The sequence below is a fragment of the Copidosoma floridanum genome, unplaced genomic scaffold, assembly GCF_036245765.1.
Source record: "Copidosoma floridanum isolate Cflo_tuat_1 unplaced genomic scaffold, Cflo_Japanese_pri ptg000014l, whole genome shotgun sequence".
In the NCBI taxonomy this organism is placed as follows: Eukaryota; Metazoa; Arthropoda; class Insecta; order Hymenoptera; family Encyrtidae; genus Copidosoma; species Copidosoma floridanum.
The window spans coordinates 772,464-797,688 of record NW_028321891.1 but is presented as its reverse complement, the minus strand read 5'-3'; the positions used below and the strand labels follow the sequence as shown (position 1 = coordinate 797,688).

General features: G+C 43.5%; 2 protein-coding genes across 2 annotated transcripts; one reads left to right on the top strand and one right to left on the bottom strand.

Moving 5' to 3' along the window:
- Positions 1-9,888: 9,888 nt before the first annotated feature.
- On the bottom strand, positions 9,889-19,710 carry nAChRalpha1 (nicotinic acetylcholine receptor alpha1). The gene is made up of 7 exons (XM_014351900.2): positions 19,523-19,710; positions 15,438-15,803; positions 14,546-14,590; positions 13,911-14,020; positions 13,134-13,314; positions 11,956-13,053; positions 9,889-10,180 (listed from the first exon to the last, which is right to left on the bottom strand). Exons 2-7 carry the CDS (start codon positions 15,783-15,785, stop codon positions 9,977-9,979), a joined length of 1,986 nt encoding a protein of 661 aa, XP_014207386.2. The 5' UTR covers positions 15,786-15,803; positions 19,523-19,710; the 3' UTR covers positions 9,889-9,976.
- A 2,210-nt stretch (positions 19,711-21,920) lies between these two features.
- Positions 21,921-24,578, top strand: nAChRalpha2 (nicotinic acetylcholine receptor alpha2). Its single transcript, XM_089592211.1, has 7 exons — positions 21,921-22,303; positions 22,400-22,444; positions 22,538-22,647; positions 22,727-22,907; positions 23,027-23,662; positions 23,774-24,157; positions 24,239-24,578. Exons 1-7 carry the CDS (start codon positions 22,106-22,108, stop codon positions 24,446-24,448), a joined length of 1,764 nt encoding a protein of 587 aa, XP_089448337.1. The 5' UTR covers positions 21,921-22,105; the 3' UTR covers positions 24,449-24,578.
- The last annotated feature ends 647 nt before the right edge of the window (positions 24,579-25,225 follow it).

The following is a 25,225-nucleotide window of genomic DNA, read 5'->3' as shown; positions in this document are numbered from 1 at the left end:
ATCGAGTCCGCGCAGGCCAATGTTAATGTGACTCCCCTCCATGAGGGTGATCTCTCCTCGGTGTGTGCGTTGTAATTGGCTAAAGGGCGAGGGAGCGAAATGAATAGTCGCTGGAATTATTATTTTTCAAACAATAATTTTAACCCCTCGTTTATTTCATTGTTTTACATACGTAGATAGTTGAATGAATGTTGCTGATGTTTAATTTACAAATAAGTTTTACTTTTAGGTTTATCCATACATAATATTTTAGAGTATTTTAGTTTTTTTTTTTTTTTTTTCATTTTTTTTTTTCATTTTTTTTTTTTTTTCCTTTCTTTCATTTTTATCTTTATTTAGTTTATATTTATTTTTTCATTTATACATAGCGTTTCATTCTATTCGTCGCCCCTCTCTGTTTTTTTTTTTTTTTTTTTTTTTTTTTACACTTTTTCCCGTTTTGCGCTAGAAGAACGCTTGATTTGTTATTTCGTTTCGTTTTTTTTTTTTCTCAATACAATCGAGGAAAAGTCGACGATTCCAATAAAAAATGTAATCATACAAATGTAACAAGTTTTCTTTCTTTCTTTCTTTCTTTTTTTTTTTTTCTTCATACAGCCAACGAATCTCTATAAAAATCGTACATTCGTATAATTTTTGTCAAAACATAACAATGGTAATGATAATAATAATAATAATAATAATAATAGTTAAGAAAAATACGTGGCGATGGACAAACAAATGGTATATACTATATGTATTTGCTAACAACGTTAAAAGGAAAAATTCGTCAGGTGGAGGAACGTGGGAACCGTACCTAGTCGCCCGTGTCAAAAAGACTCATCGTGCTCCTGTATATGCATAACAATCTCTATAAGTATCTTTCTCTCGCTTTTACGCTCGTTCTTCATTACTTGTATTTATATATATATATATATATAATATTTTATCGTAATTGTTATTTATTTATTTTTTATCTCTCTAAAATACCATATACAAACATTATCCTTTATAGTGTTAGCCGTTAAAAATTCATACAAATGTAACAATCGCGTAATGTATATCATCCCTTTGCCGTCACACCGGTCTGAATACAAGCTTACGCATTACTTGGGGGGAAAAAGGGGTGGGGGAAGGCGTCACCCGTTCGAGGTGACGCGCGTGTGCGGTTACACATCACGTCGTTGGAGAGAGTATACAAGAGGGCACGGCGGCGGGTACATATATAAGTATACATCCGCAGTGATCGGTAAGTACACACAAGTCTTGGACACACGTTTGATTGGCCGAGGGTTGACTTGTCGATTGTCAATGATTATATACGTTACGCACGAGATGCTGGAGCCCGGGGAACAAGGGGATGAGTTATGAAAATGTAAATTCATACGACTATCGTTATAATATTTTTTAATAATAATAATAATAATGATCATAACAATAAAAGAGTCTAACTTGTGTCGCCGGCTAACGGCAATAGAAAAAGTGCATGACGCCAATATCGTCTTTGGCGACACGGAAAGGCTAGAAGTAGCAGCTTTGCTATGCTACTAGCCAAAAAAATTCACACTTGGTTTACACACACACGCACACACAATTACATCATACGCTCTTCTCACATAAGTCGGAATCTACAAGAAATCGTGAAATAGAGAGATCGGCAACACACGTTTTTTTGAGTCGCACAACGATCAGACTTTTTTCTTCGAATACAACTGGTGAACTCTCGTTTAATGTATTATTCAGTTGTTAGCAAAATCAATCGGTGAAACCAAGTTGAAGACAATGACCACCCTGAAAATACATGATTTATAGACTCTGGTATAGGTGTACCACGAAAAAATCTTTGATCAACATTTTAGCTCCTTCTATCTCATTATTTTTCGTAGATTCAATTGTAGACACAAACCAACTCCCATCAGATTATGGAGCTTCAAGTATACGACAGAGGCGTGATTTCTTTCAATTATTATTCGTTGTTAGTGTTGTTCTATTTCTTCTCGTATTTTCTTTTTTATTATTACCATAATTTTTTTTTCTCCTCCTTATCTTATCTTTACAGATATATTAATACCAGTGTCTCTGTTATTTATTTTCAACAATTTCGTCGTTACAGCATGAAAACACCCACACTTACTTGTTATTATTATTATTATTATTGACGACAATAATAATGTCACAACAATCGCTATAATCATTTTCAATTCGTCGATATAATGATAATCGTTTGCGTTTCGACTCATCAAACATATTGTGTAGGAATAATACGATAAAGAATCTCATACAATGCCTAACTCGTGTTCTCCATCATTTTTTCCATTCCGTTACGCCCTATTTACATATGTATAACAATTTATTTATAGGTATGTATATATGTATATTAGGGAGTGGGTATTTATGTGCATTTCCAATTACATTTTTCGAACAACTTAATGACTCGTGTATAATATAATCCCTACGCGTGTCTCCGCTCTGGACTTGGAACGCTTCAACGACATGCCAATATTCAATCGCTCGACGCTCGCGCTGGGTTCATACGTACACATTTGTTTTAGTAATGCAGGTCAATTGTCCGTTCATTACGGTTTATTTTATAAAAACTCCCGAAACATCGGCAAAAGTCTGTAAAAATCGTCGACTGCGGTAGAAAATCTTTTTTTATCTTATTTTATTTATTTTTTTTTTTTTTGTAAAATTAACTCCAATTCATCAAAGAATCAGTGCGTTTGTGTGTATACGAGATGACAGCGCGAGTATCGAGCGAAATTTTTGCATCTCCGTATGCATATGCAGTTTCAAAATTCTTGTTCATCGAGGTTTTATGAAACATCAGATGAAAAAAAATTTGACATCCACGTCCGTCGAGAGTACACTGTTTTATAATCTATTTGACGTATAATACATCCATATGTGAAAAAACACTTTGGCCTGTGGCTTCTTTCCACTTAATTACATTTCTTTTGATCGATGTCAATGAACAACAATTGATCTCCACTGTCGCACGGTTTCATGGTCATCATTGTTTATATTTTATGAATTTTATTACTATATTATAAATATTATTACTAGTAATGTGTGTTATTATTTTCCACACATAGATTATCGGCGAAATTCGTCGCTGTCTCTATGTCGAAATCACTTGGCATTGTCTCCTCTCAAAGACGGAAGATCGTTACAATTCACGAGTGTTTTCACGGAAGTAAAGAGTAAAAGTATTTTAAAAATCCGGTGAATATATGATAACAATTTATTCATGTATGGTACGTATGCATGTTTGTGTATGATAATACAAGTACAGATGTAAATTCGACATTACGGCTATGCGGTGGTGTTAAGTATTCATGAATCGTCGTCAGCCTATTATTTTCATGAAAATGTAGAATTTCAATTTATTTTTTCATTTCTTTTTTTATTTTTATCACATGAAATTGATCATCAGCGCATTACCATACAGCTTTTTAAAACCGTCACTTCGAAACTAACGAATCACGTATCGAAAAGCTCCACATCTCATGTATATGTCAAGTGACTAGAACTGCGCCTTTTTTTTCTCGAGATTCCTTTCTTCGTTTGGCGATAACTTTCTTATAAACAGACAAATTTTGTTGTTGTCACCATTGATGTTACAACTTACTATTATTTTTATCATTATTACAGTTATTATTTTTATTATTGTTAAGAATTTATTTTCCTAGAAATGCTCTCATGAAGAAAATTACACCTCGATTTTCTTACAAAGACTCGATTAAACACGTCACTTATTAAAATTAGCGCCGTCTAGGATGAGTACTTCAGTAACTCCCAAACATGAGTTGAAAATGCACTTGTCTCACTCACACATTTAGTTTTTGGCAGTTACTTCTACACTGAAGTCTCACTAAGGCGTCTTCAGCTACGTACTTGGCAATTTGATTACTTATTTTTTCGTGGTATCAGGACAATATTACATGGAAAATAAATTTAGCCGCACCAGAGATTTTTTTGCTTATTTACTCCACAATGACGAATCAGCTAATCAATGGACAGTAGGATAATCGGCTAAAGTATCAACAATAATAATAATAGTAATCATAATAATAATTTAGAAAATTTGGCAACACTAGATTTTTTTTTATCGTAACAGAAGACATAACGCACCAATGAATATTCAAATCTGCTTATACCCTGCTTTTTATACGAATATTTTACACTTTTACTCCGCAATTTAAAAATGCAATGAAATAGTACAGACGATAAGGCTATTTTTACTTAATTTTCACTATTTCGGTTGTTATTACGTTATTTTAATTTTTCCTTTGTTCTCTACATAATTTTATATCATTGACTTTACTTACTCAAGTACAAATTTTTCTTCGATTAATGTAATAATTTTTAGGTATGTTTTTAATTTTTTTTTTTTTTTTACTTTTAATTCCATCTAAAAACTTTTTTATTATTTTGTTTTTTATCCTTACTTGGCGTTTAAATTCTTTTGTTAAATGGTGATGATGATTATTTTTTAATATTATCATTATTTTCTTTTTTTTTTTTTTTTTTCATTACTTCGTTATGATTTCTGTAGAAAAATTAGCTATAAAAAATGTTGTTTGCTGAAAAATAAACAGTAGTAGACATTGCAAATTTAATCATTTATAAATTACTTTGTTTTTCTAGTGAATTGCTCCTCAACCCAAATTTATCAAAATTCTTCCATCTAACGAAAATGTTATTGAATTGGTATATTTTTTTCACTTTTACAAATGGATGAAAAATTTATTCGAAAATTCTAATGACGATCTACTTTTATGTCATTAAAATACGTACGTGGGTACAAATATTATTTGATCGACAGATGAAATGAGTAATATAAAAAGCCGATTAAAATTTAATGAATGACTCACGCGCTGTTTAGAGCAATACAAGAGTCTGATTGTCTTAACTTTAGTGTTCACAATTGTGATATAATGCATGAGTATTAACGACAACTCCGTATTTCACATACGTTATTTCAATTACCTGAGTTGATTAAATTTTCATGACAAATTTATATAAAACGCAAAACGTGACGCTAGTATGGAGCTTAAGAGAAATAGAAAAAAATGTTTAAAGAGGCAAAGAGAAATGGCGAAAAGTTTGCCAAAAATTATATACAAAAATTCGAGGGTACCCTATAGTTGCTTTTCATGATTTATACTAATTAAATTTGGCTAGGGAAACAAATAAAATATTTGACTTCAAAATTACCTACATATATATATTTAAATCAATCATCTTCTATCTTTTTCTTTTTTTTTTTTTCATTCGAGTAACTAAAGTAGTCTGGTAGCAGCAGTAGCAGTAGTATCAAAAAGTATTAATCGACGTAATGATTTTGTGAAAAATGCAATTGAATAGTTGTACCGATGACTCGAGTCAAGTATACAACACGACAATTTTCATTAACGAGGCATTTAGTCCCAGCAGGGAGTCTCGTGGACATTGATGGGTATTGATTAAATGCGACAGCATTTGTACTGGGGGTACCTGTACTGGCAGTAGGTACTGCACAATACATACTTGTGCCATTAATTCGAGCAGCCACATAGGTATTTATTGGTGGTCTTAAAAACAAGCTATGAAATTACCTTGTCATTGTTATTAACATATGGTTGATTATAATAATGCCATCATACATAATATATTTCTCGTTTCGTATAGTCTCATTGTTCTGATTGTTGTTTCTATTACAATACTTATATGTGTACATGTATAACTACGTGTAGGAAATATTATTACTTTTCTCAAGAGCTACAACTGTAAGAGACGAGCTCGTGGTGATTTTCCGAAAAATCTCTGTAAGCTCTTTTTAAGTTATTATTCACGAACAAGTCTTGGGTTAATTTGTTCTATTTACTCGCGTATCTCTTAATGGACGGTCACTTTGTCATTTGTCGCTTCATAAAAGCTAAAACTGTGCAAATACCGCTATGGCCGTGGCAGGAGGCTGCACATTTGTGTATACATTCGAAATCCAAAAATTTTGCTTACGCGTATAAAATGCGTGCGTATCGATGTCGACAGGGCCTTCAAAGGAATTTTCTCATTTGGCATTCGATACTGAAAATTGCAACGAATCTCTCGGTACTCGTTGAATATTTAAACTCCCGTGCTTTATTGCTTTTGCTTCTGCTTTTCGTGAATAAATAAACAAACTTTTAACTATGAGAGCAGCAAACATTCAACTTTATAGCAAATGGTCTCACTTCTAGACAGGACAAGAAGACCGGCTCGTTTTTGAGTGCGTCACCAGACAATACTACGAAAAGTTACATGGTGTTATTTTACTTTTTGTTTGTTTCGTAAAAAAAAAAAAAAAAAAAAAAAAAAAAAACCACAACCACAATGATTCAATTTATCTTACCAATATCAATTACAATGACAAATTGACGTTAGGTTAGCCCGTAATGCGATGCTAAGTTGACCGTGACAAGCTCTGCAGGTTAATCGATCGCCTTCGATAAAACTTTATACATTTATTTTCTTGAGATATTAAAAGAACAATATTTCGTTCGGATAGTTTGCACAATTTATTAGCTACTTGTTTCCGTTGTTGCGTATTATTGTTGTTATTTTTTTTCTGGTAAATCAGATAAATGTATTTCAACTTTCATGTCGAGTTGAATCAGACGTGAAAAGATATAGTATAAATGACCTTCTTCGTACAAGTGAGTTTATACATACGAAAAATGGAAAATACTTATCGTACGGGAAGACGCATGGATTGGTTTGGATTTATTTTTCCATTCGATGGCTTTCAAGTAATTTAACCGACAATCATTACTTGATAATAATTATATACTTATATTGTTTTATTCTTCACTTCTGATGATGAAGGTACTTTTATTCTCGACAACAATGTTAAGTAGGTGCTGAACGTATTCGAGATCAAAGAAATCGTGTTATTGTATTTATATATACATTTAACGACAATTGCAATGTGGTTAAAAAGTACATCCGAGACATTTTTTATACTGTATACTTATTGTGATGATAAAATCTTGCTGTGAACTTTGTCGCAACAAATAATCAAAAGGTTTCAACTTTTGTACATCGTAATCCACAATATATTTTTGAATGTCTCATTTATTTCCCCGCATCATCGTGCCGTAATTATTGTTGGATTACACATTTTTAAACAGGTACGTACGTGTTGCGAGTAATTTTTCCTCGATCACTAGTATCAAGGCGTTCACAGGTTGTAAAAAAAAAAACAAAAGAGAGATAATGTGATCTCAGTAATATTGTTAATGTTACCATAAACTTTGTAATGAACGACTAAAGACGATGTAATTATACTTTGGCACAACGTGAGTGTATTCATTTGCGGGAAGCCACCGTGAGCGAGTGACGACTACATTCGTATGATGTCACAAACGAAGAAGAAGCGTCAAGTTAGTAATCGCAAGCTCATACGGGACTAATAGGACGCGAGGACAAAACGAAACAAAAACAAAAACAAAAAAAAACAAAAAAAACTTGGCAAAACGGAAGTGAGATGGAAGACGAAACAAGAGACTTGGAGCTGCTGCTGTTGCTAGCTGGACATGTGGCAAAACATAAAATGAGCGAGGGTACTCGTAGATATAAAAATTGAGAAAAAGAAACAGAAGCAGCAACGGCGAAAGCTGAGTCGTGACAGCGATAGCACGGGGGGATAGTTTTGCTGCTGCTTCTGCCCTACAGCTCGTGTGCAACGTGTATATTTATATACATACGACAAATACACACCCGCGTGAGAAAAAAAATAAATAAAAAAAGATATAACGCACGTATACACATGTATGTATAGCTGTACTCGTCTTGTTGGCGCCGCGACGAGCTTTTCTGCTGGAGTGCGTGCCACCGTTAGCGTCGCGCGTCGCGCTGTACAGCGAAAAGAGAGAAGAAGTGTAAGTTGAGGAAATGGAAGCAGGAAGGCTGCTACTGCTATACCGTTATCGATCGACTAGAAACTCTGCTACTGCTGCTACTGTTGCCTCCTCTCCACACACACACACACACACACATACGGTACAGAAGCTGTACTTGTAGCACTGAACCACTGCTGAACCGTTCCAGCTGAAAAGTCGCCACGTGATGGGTATAGCTTCGAGTTCGTGCCAACTGAGCAGTTCTTCTTCCCTACCCCCATGTCGCTCCCCCTCCCTCTTCAGTTACCCTCTGCCAAATCGGTCCTCCCCTTTATTTTCGCCTGTCATGTTTTTTATTTATTCTTTTTTCCTCCCCCTCCCCCCCCCAATCCACATACATGAAGAAGAGTATACGTGTAAGTAGCTGCCGGAGCTTAAACAACTCACCTTTTCCTCCATCGTAACATCATCCCTCGATCCACTCTGCGTGCTCGGGTGTTCTTGGGAAACGGAGGCACACTTGTTCTTCTTGCCAGGCCGAATGGAGCTTTCGTCCCTCTTGTGCAAAGCTCGGGCTGGCCACTTTTCTGCCGATCGGACGACTTGCAAACTCTTCTTATCCGATGCGCCGATATCTCGGGGCTGTCCCTCCTCTTTTGTACCTTGTGCTTGTAGATGTACTTATATGTGTACCCACTCACTTTCGTCCGATCTCGGCTGGAATAGACGTTCCGTGAACCGTGTTTTTTTTTCTTTCCTTTGTCAAAAATTCCAACGACTGCGACTCGATACACTACGTACCTGAGCGCTGCAAAGTATCGTTTCATTTCGCTCCGGTGGCGATTTTAATACCGACCTAAAAGGGATTTCTTTCTTTTTTTTTTTTTTTTTTTGTATACCTTTAGGTAATTTTTACCGAGCTACCTATGGCTATCTCGAGCGAGGATTAAAAACATTAAAAGTAACTTTTTTGGCACATGAACATTTTTTTTTCTCGTTAAACCCGACCGGTCTGATATCCCCCTGTTATTACCTATAGCTATAACGAAATGAGCTGCAAGTGAGATTTTGTTATAATAATCGTGACAAGAACAGCGGAATAACACATAATTAAAACTACTTTTCATTCCATCACTTTTTTTCCATTTCTCTCTCGCTCCTTCGTAATTTGCGCCCTTTTTTTATTTTTATTATTAATATTGTTTTACGTACCTCGACTCTCGTATCGGCAATATGTACACTCATATACATATATACTCAATGTACGCGTAGTAGTGTATTGTTCGATATCATATACGCATACACTCGTTATTGTGAAAATTGTGCTATCGCGCGGAAGTGCAACACTGTTTATTTTCATTAACGTTCGTATAATTGTTGTGTATGTGTGCGTGCGTGTTTTAAATGTGCATCGATATAAATATGCATGCGTATTATTATTATTATTATTATGATATTATAATGTGTAATTATTATTATTGTTACTACCACTAATACTATTATTATTATTATTATTATTATTATTATTATTATTATTATTATTATTAATATTATTATATTATTACTATTACGTGAACGTACAGGTATCAATATAAATCGAATGGAAGTCTCTGTTGTTTTAAAAAAATCGGCAGTATGTACTGAAATTCCTCGTTTCATCTCGATACTTGCCCTCTATACCTACATTATTAATAATTTATATATTATTAATCCATAATGTATCGTTATAACTATATATATATATGTATATATATATATAAATTGTGGCTATTACGTCTCATCCTCGTCATCCATTATTACGTGCACTTGATCGCAATATTCAATGTCGTTAATCATCACGGCGACGACGACGAGTTATTATATATATGTGACGACAACGACGACGATGACGACGCCACGAGTCAACAACGACACTAATATATTATATTACGTATGAAAGCAGATTTATAAAAATACGCTACGCGATCTGCCGCGTTATTTGGCACTTTTATTCTCCTATTGTGTATGTATAGCCGTTCCTCCTTTGTTGCTGCTGGTTATCGATGGGACAATGATAATGGCGATACCATCGACGAGAGAGCCAAACGCACGATGCCGATCCGAAGTAACTCATCGGCTGGCGAGGCTCGCAGCTAGTCCTCCTCCTTGGCCATGTTGAGGAGCATCAGTTTTTTCTTCGCTATCTTGCTGTACATTATGTCTATCGGTTTCGTCGTGTCGTACAGACTCGGCGCTTGGAAGATTATGAGGAGCGTGCCCACGATGCAGGCTATCCCGAACAGCCACAGGAAAATCCTGTCTATCACCATCGCCACGTACTTCCAGTCCTCCTCCACCTGAAAGCACCAGCGACGCCCCTTGTTACGGTAAGTGCACGCCCATGCATGTACGCTGTTTGTTTACGCGCTTTGGCTTCAAAGTTTCGCTCTTGTTTTCATTGCATTGCCATCTAACGATTTTGATGGACAAGAGAACGTAGGCAAATCGGGAGGAATTTGGGAAAACACTTTTTTTAGGCTTTCTTTTTTGGACAAACATTTTTTTTCCCTCGCATGTCCTTGGTAGTTTAAAGAAATTCGTTATTATTCAGCATTAAGTATTTATCTTTTTCGATACTTTATTTTTTAATTTTCATTTATTATGCATTTTGCACTTGGGTACAATCGTTTAACTTCTACACAATATGCAACATTTTACGGGAAAAAGCTCTTCTTACTTTAAAATATCATGTAAAAAAATAGTATTCTTTTATTATTTGTATAATATATGATTGCAACTTTGCAAAAATAAAAAGAAAGAGTTTTTAAAATTTAAGAATGTACGCCGTGGAATATTAAATGCGATCGTTATTATGAAAGAAAAAGAACATGCAAATATGTCAAGCTCGATTAGTTTATATTATTTGTCAGAAAAGTTGGATTGTCGACACTTATTAAAAAACTGCTCCAACGTTTTCATAATGCTAAAATATTTTTGTGTACTAAAAAAGTGAGAGAGAGAGAGAGAGAGTAAATACCAAACTGACGATAGTGATATCCAAGTAGTATATTGATTCAAATTCATACTTTGAGGTTCTAAACCTTCACACTTGTCAACAAACGGATAATAGTTGATGTACCATAATCACAACTGCTAAATATGTTTTTCTGTAATATTTAATGTTATACATAATTATATTTCTCCAAAAATTGTGTTCTTTTGACATTAGTTTTTTCATAAACTGGCCTATCATTCTCTAGATTGTTATTTTTTTTTTTTTCTCACTGCGATCACGACTCGTCGGTTAAATTGAACTTTTTGAACTTGGTTTAGAAGTTATAATTTTTTTAGTTTCTTCGACTTCCTTTAAGTAAAAAATTTCTTTTGGAAACTCGCATTCTTTGCATTGGCTCCCTAAAAATGTTTAACCCCCAAAAAACTTTAACCCTTTGCTTGTTGACAAGGATGTTGCACCGATGCCAAAAATTACTTTTACCATCCAAAAAGTCGAAAAAAGACTTATGAAACTCAAAGTGGCTTGAAAATTGTCTCAACCCATTAATTTTCTGTTGCAAACATTTCTGTAGGGATTCGAGGGAAAAAATTATTTATCCCGAAGGTGTGCCTCGCAAATGAGAACAAAAAAGGAAAGTAAAGATTTTTTCCAATTTTTAAGGATCGTCAGCTGGCTGATTTTCGTGTAAAATCTCGCGCAAATGTTCACAAGTCGGATATTCGAACTTAAAAGAAAGAGAGCAAATGTGCGCATTTTTGTTCGTCCCTTTCGTTCTTTTTTCGCGTTTCTCGATTCGGCACGCGATAGATCGTAGCCGCACGTACGCGCGCACACAAGCCGGCTCGATTGGCTCGGGGGTGCACGAGCTTGGCAAGAAAAACCAAGTTCTGCCGCAGTGCGTTTCCCCCGGACGGACGTAATACCTATACCTACTTACCCACCACTCCCGTACTATTCGATCGGGGGGGGGGGGAGGCACGGCTCGTTGATGATTTAAAATAAGCCACACGCATTAGCACTATACTACAAATATATATATATATTTGTATATATGTATATATATAATATATATATATGTGTGTGTATATATGATTGTACTGTAATTGTATTACTCACGCTGCCAAACTTGTCCTCGTTCTTGGCGTGCTGGGCAATGAACCTCGCGTCCTCCATGGTGCGCTCGACCTCCCGGTTGACGGGCTTGCACTCGAAGCTCGGGCTGACCTGCAACTCGTCGACGACCACACCCCCCGGGTGCCCGACCACGGCCAGCCCAAAGAGCCTCTCGTCCTCGGGCCCCGGCAGCGGTGGCAGCCCCGACTCCTCGAGCCCGACGCCAAACGGCAGCCCCGGCACCTGGTAGGCCAACTCGTACTCGGCGAACCTCGCCCCGGCCATCGAGCTGTTGCAGTAGCCCGGCTGGTACTTGGGCGAGCGCTCCTGCACGTGGAAGACCGCGTGCTCGGGGTGGTGCTTCGGACCCCCCGCCTCCAGCTCGCCCCGCACGTCCCCGTTCTCCATCGCCTGCACGGGCTCCTCGTCCTCCTCGAGATCGTCCAGCCCATCGTCGTCGTCGTCGTCCTCGTCCTCGTCGGCGCCTGGGCCCAGGTGACCGGGACCCTGGCTCGGGTGGCCCTCGGGGTTGGCCGGGTCGTCCTCGTCCCTCGCCGGTCTCTCGATCATGAGGAGCTTGGGCAGCATCTCGATGAAGACGAGGCGTACCCAGGGGGCCATGCGGTGGGTGACCGGCGAGCGGAAGTTCACGTTGAGCACGGCTATGGTCACGACGACGGACAGCGTGACGAGGACCATCGTGAAGAGGAGGTACTTGCCGAGGAGGGGCACGGTGATGGAGGTCGAGGGTATGATCTCGACGAGGAGGAGGAAGAACACGGTCAGCGAGAGAAGGATCGAGATGGATAGGGAGACCTTCTCGCCGCTGTGCGAGGGCAGGTAGAACACGAGGATCGAGAGGAAAGAGATGCCGATGCAGGGGATGATGAGGTTGACCGTGTAGAAGAGGGTCTTGCGGCGCAACGTTATGTAGAACATGATGTCCGGGTAGGGCTCCTCGCAGCATATGTAGAACTTTTCGTTGCGCACCGCCGGCACCCGCAGTATGTCCCACTCGACCGAGATGTAGTAGTCGGTCAGGTCGATGCCCACGTCTATCTCGTTCGAGTCCTCCGACTGGAGCAGATGCCTCAGGTCCACCTGTACAGCCCATCGTCGACCCAATATTACTTTTTTCATCCACAGCTGTAATGGTGATTGAAAAAGAGGGGGACACTTGCCGTGTAGCCATCGTAGGTCCACGAGCCGAACTTCATGAAGCAGGTCTGCTGGTCGAAGGGAAAGTACTCGACGTCTATCTCGCAAAACGACTTGTAGATGGCCGGTGGCTTCCACACGACCTTGCCCGTGTGGTGCAGTATCGCTTTGGTCATGATCGTGACTTCGTAGTTGCCGTCGGCGCTACGGTAAATCATCATCAGGCGCGAGATCAGTTTGGACCCCCCTTTTCTTTTTTTTTTTTCTACTCGCGTTTGGACTATTTTTTAAAATTTTTTTCCATCATCATCGGAGAGAAAAAAAAAAGCGAGATACGGATGGGTATCCAAAGGGGGTGGGAGGGACGCAACTAGTCCGGGTCCGTTTGATTGGCAGCATTGGGAGTGCCAAGTGGCGGAGAAAAGAGGCGAGGTGCAGCTTAACGAGCTGCATGTATATGCACGAGTATATGTATATACATGTAAGCCTGCGGCTCGAGGAGAGGGATCGCGAAAAAGCAAAAGCTGCTCGTTGCTCCTTAGAAAACTGCATGGCTCTAATGGGCTTGCGCGCGCGGGCGAGATAAGAGAGCTAAACTCGCTTGCACAGCTCCCAGCTACCTATGACCTATTGCTCCTGCGACCCTTTCACCTCCTTACACTCCCTGCCCTCTGCCATCCTCTTGTTCCGGCACTTTCGGCACGATAAGCCTCCCTACATTCGTGGGCTCTACTCTCTCATAGCCCGGCCTCATGATTTTTTTCAGTCCTTATGTAGGTATCGCGTGTATACACACTTACTTGTTGTAGAGCACGATGTCGGGCAGCCAGATGTGCTCGGATGGAACGTGAAGGGTGTCGACGCCCCCGTAATCGTCGGGGTTCCACTTGAGCTTGTAATCGTTCCACTCCTGCTCGAAACAAAAAGAAAAAAAAATATCAAATATAAATCAAAACGACTGAGTGTTCGAAACGTATATGAAAGAGCTCCGGTGAATATTTTCAATGTTAATTAAGCCCACCGCTGCAGTTCTCGTTGGGCCCCCCCTTTATGTACATATACATATATGTATATACGTGTATATACCGCTGCCTCGTCTCGACCCGAAAAATAAACGAACCGTTGGTAGCTTGCCAAAGTTGAAAAGGTCAATTTTGCGAATCAAGTCTCGGCTAAACCGGCATCATCAAGCGCGCTCTATTGCCCATACAAAAACGTTCAACTCTGCGATTCGAAACTTCGTGTGTAATATTAGCATTATGCTCGGCTTCCCAATTTTCATAAATACATTTACACGCGTAAACACGATTCAACTCGTTACAATTTTCGTAGGTGCATATTCATACCCATATATATAATTTCAGATGGTCGATGCATAGATTAAACACATTTTACGATACAGAGGTAAAAAAAAAAAAAAAAAAGTACAGCTTACCTGCTCGACCCAAACGTTGGTAGTCATGATCTGATTCTTCAGGTTCTGCAAAAAGAAGAAGAAAAAGAAAAGAAAAAAAAAAAAAAAAAGAATGATAATAGTATAGCAAAGATAAACGTATACCCACGCATCCGGCGTATGTACCTATAAATGTTTATGATACATAGGGACGACCCTCTCATTGATAATACCGTGGTATAGAATATATCGGTAATGAGGGAAAGGGAGCCGGTATATCACACGTATACGGACGAAGAGAGATTCGTCGTGATAAATTTTTCCAGACTCCCGCGCGGTATAGATATGCAATAAATATATATAGTGGGGCACGTTATAGTGGCGAGTGAGGCGTCAGAGGGATGAAAATGAAAGAAACTGGGGTGGTGTAGAGGAAATAAATAAAGGCGAGTCGGCTGGCTGTGGGGCTAGAGGGGGAGGGGGGGAGAAGGAAAGTCGGTTCTTTGGTACATTGTACGGTGGCGATTGTTACACGCTACGGAGAAAGGAGGGGGTTGGGGGGGGGGGTAGGAGTACAAACACCGATGTATCCGAATAAAGTGGCTCTCGCGTCATCAATCTTGGACCACTAAGTCGGCGTATATAATATAACGTAAGTATGTGTAGACATGGGAATGGGTGTCCCTCCGAATCGGTGAAAAATTTACTATGAAGGTTACGTGATCGGTAAACGTCATGTTTACCACTCTCTCCGTTTTGATAGACCTAGATAATATATACATACATATATCCAGCGCTTTTAAACCTAGTCCCGGTGACCTAATTTATACAAGCATTGTGACCGCGAGATGGCGCAAATGAAGGTACTCCGGCAGTATATAATGACACGCGTAAGTGCATTATATATTATAATATATATAAAAGGTATACTTACGATGTCGATGAGCTGCGAGAGCCTGAGGCCCATTTTGACGGTGAGCCGGTCACTGTTGTTGCCGACGGGCCTGATGAGCCGGTTGTAGTTGGAGAGGAGATCGTCGTAGAGGCGCTTGGCGTCCGGGTTGGCGGCAACGAGGGGTAAGCCGAGGCAGGCCGCTATCGTCAGCAGCAAACCGGCCGCCCCTGCTAGACCAGCCGGCCTCCGAGTCCCCCTCCTCTCCGTCTCCTCCTTGTTACTGTGCCTGGTGTTGTTTGTGTTTTCATTGCCCTCGCCGTCGCCACCTTCGCCGCCGCTACCCTCGCTACCGTCCGTCTCCGCCGCCGTCTTACCATCCTCGAGCATCGTACGCCTTGTCCACCCCTGCGCATTTAACCACCGATGCCAACCACATGCATATATATGTGTATTATAGATGTGTACAACATGGTATTGTATGGACAAGCGCCGACAAATCTCCCCCGCGATAGCGCACGGGCTCCTTTTGATTTCCCTGCGGGATCGACAATCATACGTAATGGGAATATATTGACGCCATCGGGCTCGTTGTTGTTAAAGGGTAACCTTGGCGGTGCCTCATATATTATATTATGTACCTGTCAATTTGCTTGGGGGTTCATGCTTTCGTTTTTAAAACTGTGTGTTTGTCCCCCGTCGTATGGTTTAAGGGTGCAGGGGGGAGGGTAAGCACTTTAACGCTCTTTTAAGCGAAACGAGGGCGAGTAAGCGAGCATAAGTAACGACGTTACAGCTAAACGGATGTGAGAGCATCAAGCAGGTAAGTAAGCCGTCTCGCGAGAGTATGTATATACACACCGTATAGAGACGGAGGTGGAAAAAGTAGAGGTGCAGGCTAAGGCTGGAGGAGGAAAAAAGGTTGATGGCAAGCCGAGAGAGAGAAGTGGCTTAATCGATAGGCCAACGACGGCGGCAAAGAGTAAAAGAAGAAGAGCCGAAGAAACGTGCGAAGCACACGGAAAGAGCCCCTTGTGTATAGGTACACGTATATGTATATCCCGTCATTCTTATACTCGGGGTATCAAAAAAAAAAAAAAAAAAAAAAAATGAATAATATAAACACCAGCTAAAATATGTTCGAGCAACTCCTATTGAAAGGGTGCACGCGCCTATTGATTAGCATAAACCAACAAGCAACGATGGTAGTATGATATACTGGTGGTGGTGGTGGTGGTGTAACTCGTGCTCAATCTACCGGAGAGATGCATCTTATATTGAGCCGCGCTGTGCTGTGTGTGTACTTTGTGCAAGGCCCGTCCCTCGCCTTTTAACACTTTCCAGCCCAACTCACCCGTTTTCCTTTATTCTTTTTTTTTTCGTCCCCCATCCCTCGACACGAAAGCTCGGAATAGCCCAATGGATATTTCACCCGTGTACTTATAACGTCCCGTGCAACCTTTACGCGCCCGGCATTTCGTCAAAAGTACACGTAAGCGATCAACTATACCTATACACTCGGCGCACCGGAGCACGTATTTTAATTGCACCCCCGGGTAGTTGTGTCGATTCGAGTGTTGAGTATAATGGGTAAGTTATAAGCACAGAGGATGAGCTGCTCTTTTTACTTAATTGGAAAAAAAAAAAAAGAATATTTTCCAACTCGTGTAGCTGCATGAGTAGCGCGCGACACGAGGCATCAGCGGAAGGGTCTACGGCTTTATCACTCTACCGGACGAGCGTGTGTGTTGTTAAAGTATACAGCGGTATGGGTTCGTCAGCGCTCGCGGTCTCTGCCAAAGAAGAGCCAGGCCGCACGTGGTCTCTGCCGTTGACGACTGCTGTCAACGAATAATGGCTGAGCCTGTCGGGGTGTACTTTGGCCATGCCGTCCTCGTGCATCTGACGGAACGAGAGATGGCTATTTTTTTTTTTCCAGACCCACCGTTTCGATCGTGAAATTTATGCTTCAGCCAAGTTTTCGTGGTTCATCGTTTAACTCTGCAGTATCCCCCTTGTGGGTCTTTTTTTTTTTTTTTTTTTCTTTTTTTTTGCTTGCGAAATGAGAAATTGCATTTTACCAAATTGGCCGTAAACACTTACAGTAAAAGAAACGTTGGTGTGTTTTTACGATCATGGGTATTTTGACCTCCAGTGATTTGTACATGTACCCTCATACAACGGGAATAATGGACAATAGTCATATTGGCTGGTACATTCGGGTGGACGCACCGAACGATTACTCTGCATCCTGTCCGAGTCAACTTTTTCAAGAATTTGTGAAAAAAAAAATAAATAAATAAAGTGTAAACTGGATCGCAGAAACCTCGTATAGGCCCTCGTCTTTTGATTCGTCGTACTCGGCACTTTCTAATAACTCAACGATTATTTGTTCTCCCATCACCCGCTCGAGGCAAAAAAATCAAGTTTCCCGAAAAAAAAAGCTCTACCATTGGTCCGGAGACAATAAATTCCACACGAGCTCAATCTGGGGGCAGCAACGCAAACGATGATAATACGCTCCTCACGGCATCGACTTTCACTTTGGCCAACTTTGCATATTTTACGCCCAAACGGATTTTTCAGAGGCTCACGCGAGAGCGCGCGTACCCGACAGGTCGATTATACATACTTTCCCTTCATCATCCGGAGAGGGTCGCTCTCTCTCTCTCTCGACTTTTCAATTTTCCAACAAACTTGAGCAATATCTTTGCGCGCTTTCCCCACCCCCCCCCCTATGTTGGCCTTTTGTTTTTCTTTAGTCACCCGAGAGTCGAGCTCAATAACTCCAACCTCGAAATTCCATTGGCCTTGACAGCAGACACAATGTGGGCGTCGAACAATAAGCTACTCTTGTCACTTATCCCTCCGTTTATGGGCTCTTGTACGCACACGCACAAGCCTCGTCTCCTTTCTTTTTTTTTCCGCCGAGCAGCTATACCCATTCACGAGCGTACCAGCCCCGAGTACATAATGTACGCACGGCTCACATTATGCATATCGCGCGTATAATATAGCGGCCAACACAATTTTTCAAAGCTCGGACGGGGAGGGGGGGAAATCTGAACCCCCGAACGGCGGGTTTTCGAGACACCCCCGACTTACTGGAGGCCCTTAACCACCCCCGGCCACTCCCTCGCTCGGCTCGTCCTTTGATCCTTCCCCGCCCCTTCTTGACATTTTTTTTTCGCAAATTCCGACGTCCGCCCCACCGAATTGATACACACCTACCCCACATGAAATCCGATATACCGGATTCATGAGTGTATTATTATTTCAAATGTCACGCGCACACCAGCTGGATTTGTCAATGTAGGCGCTGTTGTTTTGCGTATACCGCAAAGTGAAAAAAGAAAAAAAAAGAAAAAAAAAAACAAGACCACGAAAGTGTGCTCGTAAAGTTCTGTCCCATTTTACGGTGTGAGCGATCACGAGAGGCTGGATACCGTAGCGCTGCGCGACGTATATAAAGCAGGTATACGACCGCTCTTTACGAGGGTCGAAACAACCATCAACGCAAACAGAGTCCCCCTCTCCCCCTCTCTTTTGATGATGATGCACTGGCAGGAGTCATTGTCGTGCTGGCTCTTACGTCACTGCGTATACAGGGGCTACGTCTAAACCATCGAGTGCGTGTAAGCCATCATATATATTACATGGGATTTGGAGAGCAAAGCAAGCGTGTGTATACATTTGTACTCATGGGGGTAGGGGGGGGGGTGTGGAAAAAAATGAGCCAACGTCAAGTGCAGGCGGCAAGGCGTAGGCGTGAGTAACGATACGCTCGAGTGACTCGGCATACGTGTGTGTGTATATTCATTGGGTAGGAGGGGGGTTGTGCGTTGTATTGTCCGCCAAGATAGGCTGGGCCATAAACAAAAGTCCGTGGCTTTTGTCGCGGCCACGAACAGGTAAGTAGTAGAGGTGCCTGCCTAAATAAACAGCCCCCCCGCTTGCAGACGGCCAGGGGAGGGACCGGGAAATATGGGTGTGTTGCTGTCGGGCGGCGCCCCCTCCCTCCCTACCTCGGACGAGTATATGTATATAGGTAATAGCCCCGTAGAGTACTAGCCATCGTCTCACTGGGCGTGTATGGGAGTGGGTTGTTTTGTGTACGTTGTACTTACGCTGCGCTTCCTCGGGCCGGGCACATCGCCCGCGGGCCTTGGGTTCGGGCGAGCCTCGGACGCGAGCTACCGGCTGCGCTTCAGCCGTCGACGAGGCTCTTTTCTTGCAGTTGCCACTGTCCCATCAGGACCCTCGGGGCTGCTGGCTTGCATGGCCCCTCGTCGCGGCTCACACCCACACGGGACCTATCCAGTACGGACCACAACCACAACCACCACCACCACCCACCACCAACTAATTCACCATCAACGGCACGAGTCTAAGAGGAGGAGTGCCAGCGGTAGCCCGTGGCTACTCGCGGCGTTCCTCGGCTCGTCCTCCTCATGCCCCCGTCCACCGTTGAGCCGCTCACCAGCTGGCTAATGCGTAAAAACAATTTTTCTTTTTTTTTTTTTCTTTCTTTTTTTTTTTTTCTTTTTTTTTTCTTTTTTTTTTTAGCGATTCTCAGGACGGTGCACTCACTCGCGGCTGATGACGGCACTGAACAAGCGTTTCGGGGCGGGTCGGCGGCACATACGCGCTTATCGTAGCGCCCCGGCGCGTCGCTTCCTTCGAGGAGACTGACTGCAGCCAAACAGTCACTCAGCCAGCCAGGGAGGAGAATGTATGGGTGTGCGTGGGGGGGGGGGGTGACGGTGGTAGCGTCGACGGCGGCGTCGTCGTCGCCCCGGGAGCCAATGCCAGGCCATGTGGAGGCTGCCGAGGAGGTGCGAGCGGTGCCGAGGCCACCCGAGTCGGGCACACGCCCTCGCCCAACACTCCAAAGATATAGTTGCTTACACGGTATATATATGTATATACACCTTCACATGGGCAAGCAAACTTATATACAAATAGTACACCAGTAGCCCTACACGGTATGGGTATGGAGCGCCGACCCGCCCGAGTTTTATGCCATATACGCGTACATATATACATATACATAATAGGTATATCCACTGGGCCAGCAGAGAGACGGCTCCGAGCCACGTGCAGCTCTCAAAGTGCACCTCTGTATAATACATTTCGCCCAACCCCACCCTCTTTCTCTGGGCAATCATCTGTACCTATACCACCCTCGTCCCCTCTCACCTGCGTATACGCGCATACACATGTATACATACGGTTGTACTGCTGCGCTTTGGCCGATGCCTCTGATGCAAGCTCGGCCGACTCTCTGTGCAGCTTTTTCCTTGCGTCCCTTGCAGCTCGTAAGTATATACTGCAAACCCCCCCCCTCTCTCTCTCTCTTTTGCCGTACGTATATATAATGTAGCTGATCGCGAGCTCGAAGCTATGCAGCGTTGCGCTGCTTTTTGCCCGTTTAGCTGATTTTTCTCCTTCTCCCATCGCACAAAAGGTCTTTTTTTTTCCTCAAATCTCAACGGGGAGCGCCTCGTCACGGCCAATCGGCTCGACCGGGGTAATCCGAATCCACTGTTTCCCCCTCATTTCCGTTCCAATGGAGTGGGTCGCGGCCAATTTTATCGTGATTCCCCGATACCGGTATACAATTTACAAGCGAGCAACAGCATCAGCGTTAGTACAAGTTCTTCCCTCCCCTCCGCGAAGACCGAGCTATATGTATGGACCTTTGCCGCGTGTACAAAGTAAAATTGGTCAACGTTGAGTCAGCCGGTCTGACTCGTTTGGCGCTGTTCTACTGTCCGGCCCCATAGCGCACTCGTACTACTTGTCACCTTTTTTTTTTTTTTTTTTTTTTTACACAATCCGGGTGCGCGAATGAAGGGGGGTGGTCAATTGCATCGAGATGCCGATGAATTGAAACAAAAAAAAAAAAAAAAAAAAAAAACATTGGGCGGGGTCAGTGCTGGAATCGTGAATTTTTATTTTTTATACGTATTTCGTAGCTCTGCATTTCGGGGTGTTTTTTTTTTTTTGGTTCTCGGGGGGGCAAGATTGCGCTCGAGGTTTTAAAATCACGGGTGCATCGCCGCTAAAAGACAGCAAAAAAAATAAACAAGAAAACGACCCGAGTGGTCAAAGGGACGGTTCGGAAAAAAAAAAAGAAACAATGAGCATCGGCGGCGGGGGCCAATGATTGCTGCCGCTGGAAAAGTAAGGGATGGAGTTGACGGGGAGGAAGGAAGGGGGGCAAGAGAGAGAGCCGAGGGCTAGCTGCAGGCACAGACGGGCCACTATAATTCCGCGCCCAAGCCGAGTGGGTATTATACCCATCCGCGTGTATATAGGTATAACTGGCTCCGACTTGGTACGGGGCGGGGGGTGCAAAGTGTGCGCCGTACACTCACACCCATCCTCTCTCTCTCTCGGTGTGGGGTGGCGCGCGCAAGCTCACGTGACCTATCGATCTCTCACGGCGGGTGTGGGGCAGCCAGAGAGGCGTGAAGATACGATATACCCCGTGCCTGCAGTGCTTCGGCAACGGCAGGAGCCTCCACACCCGTGAGCCACGTAAAGGCGGTGCAACCACGTCCAGCTATGCCCAACCGCGAGGACGAGGACGACGACGAGGAAGTATCCGGTAGCAATTGTAAGGACTAGTTGGCCCGCCATTGGGATACTCCGTACGGGCAGGGATAAATCAGCCGTTGGCTATCGTTTGCCCGATCCGACGGACGATGGTTGGCTCCCGGCTGGTGGTGCTGGTGCTCGGGCTGTTGGGGCTGGGCACGGACCCGGCTGGTGGCAACGCCGACGCCAAGCGCCTCTACGACGATCTCCTCTCCAACTACAACCGGCTCATCAGGCCCGTACCCAGCAACAACGACACCATCGTCGTCAAGCTCGGGCTGCGGCTCTCGCAGCTCATCGACTTGGTAATTGCCCTTCGACACCATCATCTCGCCTACCCTGTCATTCAAATTAACCACATTTTCATTTCTTTTTTTTTTTTTTTCCATCATCCGCTGCAGAATCTCAAGGATCAAATTCTCACCACAAACGTCTGGCTGGAGCACGTAAGTTGTTTTTTTTTTTTTCACCAACCGATTCCCATGTCGATTAAATTACCAGTATGTGTTCGACCATTGCTGTTTATATGACCTTTGCAGGAGTGGCAGGACCACAAGTTCAAGTGGGATCCGTCCGAGTACGGGGGTGTCACCGAGCTCTACGTTCCATCCGAGCACATCTGGCTACCGGATATCGTGCTCTACAACAAGTTCGTACTCGCTACTCCAATCTTTTTTTTTTTTTTTCATCCGTTCGACCGGTACTAAATGTCGGGTTTTGGCTTGTAGCGCCGATGGCGAGTACGGAGTGACGACAATGACCAAGGCGATACTGCACCACACGGGTAAGGTCGTGTGGACGCCACCGGCAATCTTCAAGTCCTCCTGCGAGATAGACGTGCGCTACTTCCCCTTCGACCAGCAGATCTGCTTCATGAAGTTCGGCTCGTGGACCTACGATGGCTTCCAGGTACACATAGACACCCATTTGTATATACTCAGATAGGGTGCATTGCATACCTTATAAGGCCCAAAAGCTTCGAATAACAAGGACGAGGGAGATAATTCACGTGACGCGTAATGTCGCAGATCGACCTGAAGCACATAAACCAGAAGGCGGGTGGCAACCAGGTGCCGGTGGGCATAGACCTGCGCGAGTACTACCCCAGCGTCGAGTGGGACATCCTCGGGGTGCCGGCCGAGCGCCACGAAAAGTACTACTCGTGCTGCAACGAGCCCTACATCGACATCTTCTTCAACATAACTCTGCGCCGCAAGACCCTCTTCTACACGGTCAACCTCATCATCCCCTGCGTCGGCATATCCTACCTGTCGGTCCTAGCTTTCTATTTACCGGCCGACTCGGGCGAAAAGATAGCCCTCTGCATCAACATCCTCCTCTCCCAAACCATGTTCTTCCTCCTCATCTCGGAGATCATACCCTCGACGTCCCTGGCCCTGCCCCTCCTCGGCAAGTACCTCCTCTTCACGATGGTCCTCGTCGCCCTCTCGGTAGTCGTGACCATCGTCATACTGAACGTCCACTACCGCAAGCCGAGCACCCACAAAATGGCCCCTTGGGTACGCAGGGTCTTCATTAGGAGGCTACCCAAGCTCCTCTGGATGCGCGTGCCCGACGACTTGCTCGACGACCTGGCCGCCCACAAGATATACGGGCGTAGTCCCCTCCAGCCACCCCCACCGCTCTCGACCCTCCAACAGCTGGTCGCCGGACTGGGCGAGTCGCCCCTCAACGCCGCCGCCACGGGCATGCACTCTCACCAACAGCAGCAGCACCAACAACAACAGCAACAACAACAATACTACCACCAGCAGAACAACAGCGCGGGTGGTGGTGGGAAGCCGACGAGCAAGTTCCGGGAGGCGGTTGTGGCGGCGGTGCAGCGCTCCTCGTCGCTGCTCTCCTCGCCCGAGTCGATGCGCCAGCAGCAGCTGGCCCACGAGCTCCAGTTGCAGTTGCAGCAGAACGCCGCCCAGCAGCGGTGCAACGGGTTGCAGCACACGACCAACGCCCACAATCGCTTCGCCGTGGGCAGCATGGCCGGGTACAACAACGGGCTGCCCCCCGTCGTGCCGGGCCTCGACGAGTCCATGAGCGACGTCGCCGGCCGCACCAAGTACCCCTTCGAGCTCGAGAAGGCCTTGCACAACGTCATGTTCATCCAGCACCACATGCAACGCCAGGATGAGTTCAACGCGGTCGGTGCTCCAAATACTATTTATTACCCCCTCCCCCTCTCTTTCTTTGTTTTTCATACCGAGCTCGTTCAAATCAAACAGGAGGACCAAGACTGGGGCTTCGTCGCTATGGTGCTGGACCGGCTGTTCCTCTGGATATTCGCCATCGCCTCGCTCGTGGGTACCTTTTTGATCCTGTGCGAGGCCCCGGCCCTCTACGACGACACCAAGCCCATCGACATGGAGCTCTCCACGGTCGCCAAGCAGATGTTCCAGCCGAACAAGCAGCTCGAAAACTTGCTGCCCCACTGAATACGCACACCCACTTCTACCTACTCCAATACCTACAATTACACTTTTATTATTTATTAATCATCAATAATAACGATACTGTGTATATTGAGTAGTACCTACCTTATATACATACACTGCTCTCTCTCTCTCTCTCTCTCTCTCTTGCTGCTGTACGTGGTGAACGCAATTTTTATCCAACGTATACCTAAGCGTATATGTGTTACATGTATTGCATTGCGTTGTGGGAATAGACAAAGACCAGCATCTTTGGGTGCGATTCTTTTAAAATCTGGAGATGAGCAGCGCGTCGAAACACTGCCTATGATATTTATACATGTACCTACCTGTGTACGTACCTATCGTGCGACTAACGCCATGTTATTAAAATATACCATTTTTTCAATCTCTGTACATAATTAATACGGGCATGAATTGTGCCGCACAACAGCGCGATTAGACAAGTTGAAGGAATTTGTTTGAACAATCGGGTACACTTTTTTTTACGATCAACTCTGTTGAGTGTATGATATGTTCTTGGTTCACCTGGACAGATGGATGTACGTTTATCTAATCGTGGCACTGACGATTTTTCACGGAATAAACAGTTGGCAAATGTTACGTTACTTGAGTTTATTCACCTTTCACCTGTGATCCCTTGCGACCCTTCGGCGACACCGAGTCTTGCTGAGCAAACAATGCTGATGCGGCGAGCGACCGTCGAGCCTTTTTCAGACTTGGCTGTGCTCCTGGAAATTAAATTTCATCTATTGATCGGTCCTTCGAGCAGAAAAATGT

Excerpts from the sequence above, each read along its gene's own strand:
- nAChRalpha2 (XM_089592211.1), top strand. The coding sequence starts at position 22,106 with ATGGTTGGCTCCCGGCTGGTGGTGCTGGTGCTCGGGCTGTTGGGGCTG. Across the intron at positions 22,445-22,537 it reads CAAACGTCTGGCTGGAGCAC|GAGTGGCAGGACCACAAGTT; the intron begins GTAAGTTGTTTT and ends TGACCTTTGCAG. Across the intron at positions 23,663-23,773 it reads TCTCGACCCTCCAACAGCTG|AACAACAGCGCGGGTGGTGG; the intron begins GTCGCCGGACTG and ends TACCACCAGCAG.
- nAChRalpha1 (XM_014351900.2), bottom strand. The coding sequence starts at position 15,785 with ATGCTCGAGGATGGTAAGACGGCGGCGGAGACGGACGGTAGCGAGGGT. Across the intron at positions 14,591-15,437 it reads TCTCGCAGCTCATCGACATC|AACCTGAAGAATCAGATCAT; the intron begins GTAAGTATACCT and ends TTCTTTTTGCAG. Across the intron at positions 13,054-13,133 it reads GGACCTACGATGGCTACACG|GTGGACCTGAGGCATCTGCT; the intron begins GCAAGTGTCCCC and ends TGGGCTGTACAG.